The 12,244-nt window shown below is 42.6% G+C and overlaps 1 protein-coding gene across 1 annotated transcript; it reads right to left on the bottom strand.

Moving 5' to 3' along the window:
- Positions 1-2,067: 2,067 nt before the first annotated feature.
- On the bottom strand, positions 2,068-11,770 carry LOC307265856 (E3 ubiquitin-protein ligase pellino homolog 2). The gene is made up of 7 exons (XM_080047682.1): positions 11,464-11,770; positions 6,395-6,524; positions 6,043-6,144; positions 5,374-5,571; positions 4,710-4,895; positions 4,395-4,600; positions 2,068-4,032 (listed from the first exon to the last, which is right to left on the bottom strand). Exons 1-7 carry the CDS (start codon positions 11,541-11,543, stop codon positions 3,648-3,650), a joined length of 1,287 nt encoding a protein of 428 aa, XP_079903808.1. The 5' UTR covers positions 11,544-11,770; the 3' UTR covers positions 2,068-3,647.
- Positions 11,771-12,244: the final 474 nt, after the last annotated feature.

Genomic DNA, 12,244 nt, shown 5'->3' with positions numbered 1-12,244 from the left:
TTTTTTTTTGGCTTCTTATCACATCTGCATGGTGATGATAATGACTGCCAAAACTGCTCATTAAAACGGTTATTTTTAAAGAGGTGATGCAAGCGCAGAGTAACCTCCTCACAGTGTGCATACTGTGTTTGTGTGTGTTTTATACCTATGGTTTCTGTGGAACCCGATGTCAACTTTGGAGCTTGGTAGACAGCGCCCTCTGCTGGCACAAGCACATGGAATGTAAACCTCTTGAATTCTAGCTGATAGCCTGTAGAAGACATTCAAAAACCAGAGAAACAGAGCAAATTGAGCTTTTTAACAGGTTTATTGACATGTGTATAGCGATTGTCTGTGCACCGGACGATTACAGAAGAGTATGATATAAAATAATACAAAATAGCTGTACATAACACGGACGTTTTTAAAGGAATGCATTGTTAACTGAGGTTTTGACGCTGTATGTGTCAGCTACTCACTCACCTACGACGAGACGAGTTCATAAGTTGAGGTTTTCGCCATGGGGAATGAAGCTCAATTGATACATGATTTAAAATGAATAAAGTTAGGAAAGAGCTACTGTGTTATTTGTAGTAATAAACAACATAATGCCATGCTAAAATACAGTATCTGAAAAAATACAGACTACTGAAATCAAAAAAATAAAAATAATAATTAAATAATAAAAATGAATAGGTAAAGGAAATTGCATATGGACACCTACAAACCCATGATGTTTCAAATGAACAAAAACAAAGAAAAACTTAAGAAAAATTCATGTAGAATAAATATTTTAGTTCTAGAAGCAAATGAGGGTGCTACAACTGTTCTTCCATCCACATGTCAATGGTGTTACGTTAAGTCTTGTATATATGATCTTCAAAAGCAGGATTCACTGGATTTGGTATGCTTCGAGATGCCCATTTCACTGGAACCCCTTTTTAATTACGACCCGTACTGTATGTGTCTGACCCTAGACCTGTGGTGATCTACCCTACTGTATGTCCTCTATCATTTGGCCTTAACTTTAGATGATTACTCTCACATCTAATGTCATTTCTTGAGGCCTTGCCTGCTGTGAACCTGAAAACACTAATCCTGAGCTACAGTAATTATCATCACCACATCAATTATCCACCGCACTGTAGGGAATTTAAAGCTCGTGCTTAGACTTCAGGCGAAAAGTATTTTGAAAAACAGCAGGCTGACTTTAAAGAGCTAGAAATGTCCCATGACGGGTCTAAATACAAAATGAGAACGAGTGTCGACATGGACATGCTTCTGCAGTCAGTTGGATTGGTGAAAAATATTAGCATAGTGGTACAAAGTGGGACTCGATGGGACTCATTCACCAACGTCACGCGTCTATCAAGTATGAGGATTTTGCTTTAAATGCCATCTCCACTATCTTTTTTTCTTTTGGAGAGGTCTTCCAGAAATACAAAAAGAAAACCCTTCAACAAAAAATAAAATAAATGCCGAGGACTCGGAAGACATCTTGGTCTGTGACAAATAATGTCGGCCTTGAATAACAGGTTGGCAATCAACCGTGCAAAGTTTTTCTAGTTACGTGTACGTGTAGTGTACATACTGTATGTGTACGTTCAGCACATGCAAGCTAGACACGATTTCCATGTGAGCGTGAGTGTTATCAGTTATACTTCTTCCACACTTGAGGCTATTATTGAAATCATCATCCAACTTTCTCGAGCAAGTACACCGAGCTACACCATAATATTCAGTTACAAAAATAGTATCACAATATAGACCATTCAATATGAGCACCAGGGAAGGCTAAATATAGCCTGAGTATTTGGCTACATTCATTGTCTGGGCAATGTTTTCGCGGTAGCAGTGTGTTAAGTGTGTTTGTTAGACACAGTGTTGGCAATGTTTTTTTCTCACTCACAAGCTCACTCTCCTAGATCTACCACACGGTAATATTCAGAAACTTACAGAACTTGCTTACACTGAGCAACACAAGTTGACTTAAACCAATTATCAGTTAGAAAAATAGTTTTTTTGTTTTGTTATTTTTTAACACTGAACATCTTAAAGAATTCCTCCCCCCCCCAATAAATCCCTCCCCATTTCCTAACAAAATAGTTTTCTTTAGAACAAAAAAAAAGTGTTATCTTTTTGAGGCTATACAAGGTCAAACCTTTTCGACACTGCCACACTAACATGGACCCTGTTTAGCATTTGTCCAGTAACCAAAGGTGTGTTCAAAGCCACACAACAGGAGCGCTGCACTATGTTCTGTTACGTCGGCTGTTGTGTTTCTCATCAGCACGCTCAGTTTAGTCAGCATGGTTAGGCTGTTTTTAACGCATCTGAAATTTAAATACAGGTGTTCTATCACTTAAATTCTAGTGCTTTGGTTACATCACACACACAATTAGATCACTGTTCAAACATAAAACAAATCCTGATGTTGAAAACGCCTCTGGTCAACCCTTAACCTGGAAACCATTTCAGCCGTGTCTGAGGTGACCGCTGACCCGACACTTGGCCAAACAAAGCGCAACATCTAGCTTATCTATGGGAGTGCTATTATTGCTGTAGAGAGTTATGGAGTGGAGTTTACCCAGTTTCATTCCCAGCCCTGGCTTACCCTCCGTCTGCTTGCTAATCAGGATAAGCTGCAACCTCACCAGGTGAATTCATTGTGGTAAGGTTATACGAGTGTGTAGAGTTCCCTTCTGGTACTTTCGGAGATAATCAAAGACTCTGCAGGTTTTCATTCCAACATAATTCTACACAAGGGATCTCATTAATGAAACTGCACCAACTCAAAGAACATCCTGATTTTAATCATGTTAAGTCATATAGACCTAATGTAAAAATAAGGGTAAGGTGTTTTTTCGAAGGAGCTAGGGCAATATGAGTTCAACTGTTTTGGTGATAAAAATGTTTTAGAAATAAAATAAAAAGTGGTTGGATATCCGGCCGTGAAGTGCAAAAGGTGACGTTTCACAGAGTTAAGGACACACAGATGCTGCAGACATGTAAGACGCTGCAACAAATCGACTGAGCAAAAAAGCCGCTCCCTATGTGCTCATGTGCAAAAAAGAGCAACATTTCCTACATGGCTTCTGAGAAATTTTAAGTGATTTAGATATGTTTGTTTCCTATGATGTGGTATTTGATTGATGGAAAGTTGTGTCATTCGATGGTGGAGTGAAATTTATTAATTGTATGAAAAGGGGTCAAGCAGCATTGTTTGAGCTCTTGGGTGTATACAATTTTACCTATGAGAAACCCTCTCTTGTTGAAGTTGTGGATATAAAAAGTGTGTGGTTGGAATGAAAAGCAGCAGAATCATACAGTAATGTAAAACTTGGGAGTAAATACTGATTTTTTTTTTCACCTTTTCTCCAGCTCCTACACCAATCAACAAGCATCAAAGGATAAACAAGGGGAGAGATTATTCTGCCTTGAGCTGCGTTCAGTTTCAACGTTTGACAGAGGTTGTTATACACGCAGACTGTGTGTGTCTTGACAGAAGAACACAAACGCTTCTATAATGTGATAATGACAAGCTCTCTCCTAATCATGACCTATCCAATACTGAATACCGATCAACGTTGGCAACATGAGCGGAGCTCAAGCATCGTTCTGTTTACTGTGACAGTTGTAGGTTATAGGAGGAGGTAGGGGGGGCTGGACTAGTCGATGGGGCCCTGGAAGATGAGCCTGGTCCAGCCGGGGGTGCTGAGGGCTGTGGAGCAGAAGGGGCAGATGGGTCTGAAGGCGTGCGTCCCGTGGGGGAGCGGGGTCTCAGCCCAGTACCTGGCTGTCCTCTCTGAGGCCACGTGGCCGCACGGCACAAAGCCGTGGGTGGGAGCTCCGGCGTCCACGTACACCGCCGGCTCACAGCCCAGCCACAGGGGCACGTAGGGGCCCACCGTCCGGCACAGGGGACATTCACGGCGGGTGGTGGAGGCCTCGCCCTCCCCCGGCATCTGCACGCCCTCCGACCTCTGGCCCCAGTCGTGGCGTCCATGGACATGGCCGCAGGCGAGGTAGACCCAGGGCTGGCGCTCTTCAAGGCTGGGGGTAACACAGAGAGTTTTTTAAACATTGCCATTGCAGAGGGCATATATTCTTTATTAGGCAGGAAACCAAAGATGAATCCAGATCAACATCAGTTTGTCTTATATAGCCCCATTTCATCATAAGAGCCATTAGCCTTAGTGGGCTTTACAGTCCGTACATACACAATATGGCAGTGCCGCACCCTCTGCCCTAAGACCCTAAGCTTGACTTAAGAAAACTACCAGCAAAAAAGAAATAACTTTAACGGGGAGAAAAAAATGGAACCCCTCTCCCAGGACGGACAGACACGCAATAGATGCCAGGTGTACAGAACAGACCAATAGAAAAATCCTGATATTATTTTAAACAGATCCAACCTGTGGCTGCGTGGCAGGCTGGGGAAGGCCAGTGTGCTGAGGCCAACAGGACACTGTGGACGGGAGGCGTTGAGCTCCTGGCGAAGTGCTTCCAGGTGACGCAGGGTGGGAGCGCGCATCAGCCCCTCTCCGGTGCGCCACAGCAAGGTGGCCCCACACAGGTCAACCAGAGAACCGTCACGTAGCGCACTGCTCTCGCCCTCAGCCTGCCAGAGGACAGACACAATGAGTACAATCACAACAAAACTTAATCTCACAATCTTTATGGGGCCAGGGAGCAACATAGATGCTTTAATCAAGCTAACAGTGGCTCACCAGTTTCCCCCTGCTGGGTCCAGAGCGCGTCTCCCGCAGGGCGTAGACATCCCCACAGACAGAGATCTCCCTCCACAGACCCTGCTTGGGATCCTCTGGGAACCCCTCTGGATGCATCACTAGCACACCGTTGGTGGTCAGGCCGTCCATATGCCCATCAGGGTTTTTCCATTTGGTTGCTTTCTCCTGTGGTGGCACCGACATGAAGGCATGTAAATGATTCATAATCTAATTTGATTAAAATAAATAAAACATGTAGAATGCTTGTTGTCAAAATACAAATTTGTTAAAATAATTGAATAATTCCTCACAATCTGCTACCCGTCCGTACTGTGTGGGTGCTGGAACAAATCTGGTGTTAATACACAGCCTAGACGCTGTAAACTGCTGTGTAAACAAATGGTATGTAAACAAAGGGGGCCCAACATAGCTAGCAACATGCTTGTTTTCAGAGCCTAGGCCGTGTATTAACACTGGATTTTTTTTTGGCGCAAACATAGTACAGACAGGTAGCAGACTGTTAGGAGGTATTAACTTATTTCGACTAAAAGTGATTTGGACAACAAGCAAGTGCCAGAATTGCTGACTCTACCTTTAAATGTATTTAACAGATTCCAAAAATAGAATCTTTATTATAAACTTTTTGTCGGTTGGATCTACTCACCCCTAAGAAGATATTTTTGGAAGAGTCAAAGCCAGCGGCGTAGATGCGTGCAGTGTAAGGTGGGTTGCGTTCGCACACCACTCGGCAGGCAAAGCGTGAGATGGTGCTAGGAGCAACGGAGGGGTCCTCTCCCTCCTTCCCCCCACCGGACGTGTCTGTCACCACAAAGTCAATGGGACTTTCTGTGGAGCGTCCGATCTGCAGGGTTCAGCACAGAGAAAGACATTCCTGGATAGTACATCTCTTTAAAACAATGTTTGTACATCTAAAAATATAGGTTGAGATTCAAGCTATCCTTATGTAGGATTTTTCACAACCTAAAGAATTTTGTTCCAATTATAACTGTGGCATTTATTGCCATGCATGCTTTGAGTGAATCATACGTTTTTGGAAATGAAATAGATCTATGATACTATAGAAAGAGTCAAAGTTTGTTTGAAAAAAAATGCTTTCTTGGAGATTTTCCACACACGTCATTATTCTAAAATGGTTCTGAACCTATATAATCAGCCTACTGTAGAAATTCCTTTGATGACATTATATAACAGCATATTTTGGGAATCGAGGATTATTTTAGTTGAAAGGAGCCATTATTATGAGAAGGATGCATGAGGAAGCTGACCCTGTTTTTTAGTTTTTCTTCTTTTCATTTGTGCCGTGTGACTATACCTGGAACATGTCTGTGTTGTTGTCATGGCAGTACTCCACCACCACTGTCTGGTTGCGGGACAGAGTGAAAGAGATGCTGTGCTGCCCCCTGCTGTGGACGGCCTGTAACAACAACGGCAACAAGCAAGAGATGATGCACTCGTCGTCTGGAAAATTCTTTAATTTTCTCTACAGCTCATATATCAAAGTAACACGCGCACACACACAGGATGAACATTCCACATACACAAGTCATCATGCTTAGTCAGCCTTCCTCTGGCTCATTTTTAACAGACAACATGGAGTCACAGGAAGGAAACTAATATAACACACACACACGTACGCACGCACGCACGCACGCACGCGCATGTACCTTGCTGTCCTGTGGCGTGTTGAGGATGTGCACAGCGCTGGGTTTGACGCCGTTGGCTTTGGCCCTTCGGTAGAGAGCAAAGCGGCTCTTTCGTCGCCCACGGTCACCGCTTGGAAGAGAGCCATTGTACCTGGAGAAAGGCAAACAAAACAAAAAAGTACAGGATGAAAAATAGGAGAGCGAACATGAGCACCCACACACACACACACTCACACCCAACTTATCTAGACTAGAATACAATTTACAACGACACGTATAAATCACCACACATGTTCATTCCACTTGATCTTCTTTTTGTTACTGCAGTGCCTTGCAAAAGTATTCATACCCCTTGAAATGTTCTACATTTGGTCACGTTACAACCACACACGTACATTTATTTTATTGTGAAAATGTACACTGCACATCACCCTGAACACACCATCCCCACCGTGAAACATGGTGGTGGCAGCATCATGCAGTGGGAATGCTTTTCTTCAGCAGGGACAGGGAAGCTGGTCAGAGTTGATGGGAAGATAGATGGAGCCAAATACAGGACAGAAAACCTGTTAGAGTCTGTAAAAGACTTGAGACTTGGGCAGAGTTTCACCTTCTAGCAGGACAACGACCCTAAACATACAGCCAGATCTACAATGGATTGGAAAAGAAGAATGGGCAAAAATGTCAAAATGTCTCTAGATGTGCAAAGCTGGTATAGACATACCCCAATAGATTTGCAGCTGTAATTGCAGTGATAGGTGGTTTTACAAAGTATTGACTCGGGGGGCTGAATACTTTTGCATGTCACATTTTTCAGTTTTTTATTTATAAAAGAAATATCAACCCATGTTTAATTTTGATTCCACTTCACAATGACGCGGCACTTTGTGTTGGTGTATCACATCAAATCCCAATAAAATAAATGTACGTGTATGGTTGTAACGTGACAAAATGTGGAAAATGTCAAGGGTTATGAATACTGTTGCAAAGCACTGTATATGTGTATATATATTATATATATATATATATATATATATATATATATCCTTGCAATTGCATGATTGGAGGAACACTGTAATCTCACTTTCTGCATACTGTACTTATCATTCGTCATCTCTTGTGGGAAAACGAAAGCTATAAATAAAATGCAACAGATGTTGCAGAGAGAAAAAACAAAACAGCAATTAGAGTGTAGGCTCAAATGCTTTTGTGCATCTTTGCGGTTAGATTACAGCAGAATCCTTTTGAAATTAATTGAAGCCGCACACTTGTGATTCACACTAAACTGCCGAACCCCAATGAAAAGGACAACTACCACTTGATCTCACTCACTCAGCTTGTGCTCATGCTTAGTAAAGGGGCAGCTCGCTCTTTATCTGACCGTTTTTTTTTACACAGAAGGGCAGAATCATTTTAACGGCACCATCGCACAACATCATTACCCACATAGCCTTGAGCAGCCATTGTAATTAGGATTCTGCACACTGCTTCGGAGGTTTGTGTTCATTAATAGAAACAGACAGGAACAATCTGATTCCTCTCACTAGAGTGGAACATATTAGACCTTGAGTTTTTTATATATAATTAAATAGAAACACTTTTTATAAGATGATCTCAGTTTGCTGACTTAAAACACTGGCTTTGATCTCAATTTTGGAACATCAGTTGGGTTCATGCAGGGGGTAGTCTGCTACTTTTAGGCTTTTCTCTTATCAGCGGCAAGGCATGGTTGTCATTAACAACTACTGAGAGAATACCGCGACTCTGTGGGCGACAATAAACTGTCTTTGCTGGCCTTCAGACTTGATCAGATCAGAGGGCATCTGCTCTGGCTCTATTCATATCTGTGTCATGGTGAAGCAGCGCAGGCCAAAGAAAGCATGGCCTGCTTTCAAGGGGTTGTGCAATATAACTGTGTTTGATTATAATTGAAGTCCACTCCTTTCTAAGCAGTAGTATAACACCTGATCGATTTAAGCCTCTTAAATAAATAAAAACATTTGGCAGATGTATTGGTCTTCTATGATAAACTGAATACATTTGGGTTGGTCAAAACGAGACTTACATAAATTCTGAACATGTAATACGTTTGGCTTTCACTAACTACTTAAAACAACATTTTAGATAAAGTATTCACAAGTTAATCTTATTTGAGAGGTAAATGACATGTCTTACAATACCTTACTAAAAAGAAACGTTTCACCCTGTATACCCTGTTTCACAGAGTCGTGGTGATCAAACACAAACAGTTAGGTGTTATTATTGGAGATCAACCAAAACAATCTCCATGGTATGTAAGAAACAAATCTAAACATTGTGTTTTAGATCTATTCAAAATCTGCTTTGAAGCTTTAGATGCCTCTTGTTATCTATTGTTAGTTGAGGATAACTCAGTGCTACCTGGGTCTGGTTAAAAAGCAGACGATGTAAAATATGACTATGAGAAAATCCGCTCATAAAAAGGGAAAAGGTAGCTTGCGCCTTGACACAAGGAGAGACAGAAGAGAAGATAGGGGCTATCATGAGTATTCGAGTTGGAAAAAGATGAAGCTAAATCAATTAAATAAAACAGGGCAGGAAGCAGGGAGAGACCAGGCTGAGAGAGGGTTGAGGGTACTAAAAACTAGTGGAAGAGAGCGGCTCCACAATGTACGAGTTGCCAGGACAGTGGGCTGGCCTGCATTACGCATGTGTGCGCACCATAAAGCACAATATGAAATATTCACGCCTTCTGCCCCTCGACGCTGGGTTTATTTTTGTTGAGGGCGGGCGAGCCACCAAGGAGGCCTGCATGCCTGTGAGAAAGTCAGCACTCAGCAAAACACCAGGAGGCTGGCAGCGAAGGGAAGGCGGAATGCGACAGAGAGACACAGTTCAGAGGAGGTTAGGGGTGAGACCTAAAGGTGCAGGAGCCCTAAATACACGGTGCACGTTGGTGTTTGGGAATGGGCTAAGCTTTGGTCTGGGCCCATGGACAGTGCAGCTCTGCACATAGTGTCCAGGCTAACTAAGGAAAAGACAAGAGCGATGGCAGGCAGCCACTGCAAAGATTACATGGCCTGCAGTCAAGTAGACCATCGACCACACTGATGATTTGGTCATGTGAATGTCAGAGCTGACAGATGCAAAGTTAAACCACACACGCACAACACAGGCCAGGAAAATATGATATTTGACAGGAAGCAGAAGAAAGAACAGCCTGTTCTGACACTGGGCGTATGCCATGGAAGTTACCTGCTACTACTGTACAGATTAACTTAATCCTGATAAATTCCATTAATCTGCGTGGGTGATCTGGGATTGTAATAATGTAAATATTGACATTGCATCATGTAGTTATGTAAACTGTGTGGAATTTGAACATAATATAAGCCATGTTTTAATAAAGTGCTCTCTAAACAGCTGTATGTGTTCTAATCTTTGTAGTCTTTGCCCTGTTGTTTTACGGTGTAAAACAACAGGGTGTGCTTTGTTTTGTTGGTAATCCGTTTGGTTCCGTGCTGGGTCTTGTTTTGAGCAAAGTTCTGCTCTGGCTTGTGTTCTATTTTCTTTGTCCTCTCTCTTTTTGTTTATTTGTATTTTAAAACGACTTTTAACATCAAGGCCAGGGGACTCCATATGAAAATGAGCCTTTAGGCTGATTCCTGCATTCTGAACCTATGTATACGATCAGATGTTTTATTAATTTGCACTGTCCCCTTGTTGAATAAACTGAATTGGAGTACGAGCAATAACAGCAGGCAGCCTTTTCAGTTGTAGCAATTTCTACTTTTCCCACATTACTGAGCCCAAAAAACATCAATATGATACCTTTAATAGCCTGTGGCCATCATCACCCCAACAAAACACACTCAAACCAGACCTTAACCACAGTTTTAAAGTGAGATAAATGCAAACGATTTTTTCCATCCTCATTTAAGCACACTAAACATTATGGCGCACTTTACAAACCACGCTTACATTTTAAGTTGCATGGCCAAGAACTCAAGACAGGCCTTAAATCACTTCCTTATTCTGATTTGAGAGTGTAAAAGGCTGCTCTGTTCAAACAGTCACATGTCAGGAGGGGGTGGACTAATCAGTATTCCAATGCAGGCGGGCCACAGTCTCCTCACTCCATGTTGAGCCAGAGGGGAAGAGATAGGCCATTAGGTCAGTTATCTTTGGCATACACAGGAAGCTCTGCAGGGCGAGAGGGGAGGCCCGCCGCGTGAGCCTGGATGTGACTGGGCATGAGTGTGTGTGTGTTGTGGCATTTCTGCTCCCTGCAGACCCTGCACAGTGTGCTGGAGCTGCAGGGGTGGAAATGCTGTGGAAGCTGGTGGCTGTCATCAGCACATCCTGCCTACACTGTGTGCTGCTGATGTAGAGGGGCTTTTCTCCTCCTACTCATCCTCGTTCTACTCCTCCCCTTGGCATGTATGGTCAGATAGCTGCGACGTTTATTAATTAGTAATACAATAAGAGGCTTTATGATGAATAAATATGAGCAAGATCTGTTCATATATTTTCCCAGAGAATGATATCATCCTGAGTTCTACTTTTAGCAATCACAGATGATACAGCATAGTATGACATCATTGGGATTTTCAGCCTGAGCAATCCAGCGCCGCTGCTTTGCCTTGCCCCCCACTACAACCATTGATGAAAAAAGCGGCTACATCCGTAGTAGGCTAGCCTTATGTGCCATTGCCATAGCAGAATTTTCAACCTTGTACACTCAAAACGCAAAACACATGAACAACACGGCGGCACAGTTTCAGAGAAAAGGCTTTCGTTTGAAACATAAAGTTACGGTAGTTTGTAACATTACTACACACAGCCACAGACCGGTGGTATACGACGAGAGTGTACGGGGAATGGAGAATTTAAGCTAATACGTGTTACTATTGTGAATTAATTCACTATCCATAAAAGGACGATTTAGAGGGTATCATTTTGAAGAGCGGTGGATTAAAGCCTAAAATCACACGTCATCTCTTGGTTTATTGCGCTGATGATGCCGCTATAATTATAACGTTAATTTGCCTCCGGGAGCGTTTCTCCGTCCTACACAACACTACTATGGGCTAAGGTTTTAACAAACTTACCCCAAAATGACCAACTCGCCGTATTTTACCGGGTCTTTAACGGGCACATCATCATCTCCGTCTTTTTTCGGTGAATTCATCAGACTGGACTGCTCCAGAGGAAGAAAAAAACGCGTCCAATGGCAATAGTGGTGGGTAAAACAATGGGAAGTGATTTGGTTTGTAGTCTATCAAAGTTTTGGCACAGTTGGGCAAAGTTCTTCCAGACTTCTCGCTGTTTGTTGTATTATTTTAATCCCGTGATGGCTCATCTTTTCGTGACTTTAATACCAGTGTGTAGCTTGTAGTCAGTATCGCGACATATCTGTTCCGTAGCATAGGATACAACAACGGCTAACGGCAGGGAGTGGGAGATACCATGTTCCGTAGGGGTGGTCGTTCAGAAAATATCTCAAAATAGTTGACAGATTTACTTTGACACAGAGATGGCGTTTTTGAAATGATTTTTTACCTATAAAGAATATTAAACCAAATATTCGGCGAACAAAACCTGTACAGAGTTCAATACACAAATGCACTTAATCACGAACCCTCCCCATGGAACCAGACATGGATGCAGCCTTGATGTGAAGCTGGCTCCTGCTGATAGAATAAAATTAGGCATTTCGAAATCCAGATGAAGTACCCGCGTCTGGTCTCTGGTGGCGTAGGCTACTGACAAAAGTAAAACATTAGGCAATTTTTTGTTTTGTATGGGGACCATATAGCTCTGATATCGTGGGTCATTATGGAGGCTGACGTTATAAAATGCACGGGTGGAGGGGGGTGGGGTAGCTAGGAT

Source organism: Ammodytes marinus (assembly GCF_949987685.1).
Source record: "Ammodytes marinus genome assembly, chromosome: 19".
NCBI classification, from domain to species: domain Eukaryota; kingdom Metazoa; phylum Chordata; class Actinopteri; order Uranoscopiformes; family Ammodytidae; genus Ammodytes; species Ammodytes marinus.
The sequence above is the reverse complement of the archived record's forward strand: the minus strand, read 5'-3'. Positions and strand labels throughout refer to the sequence as shown.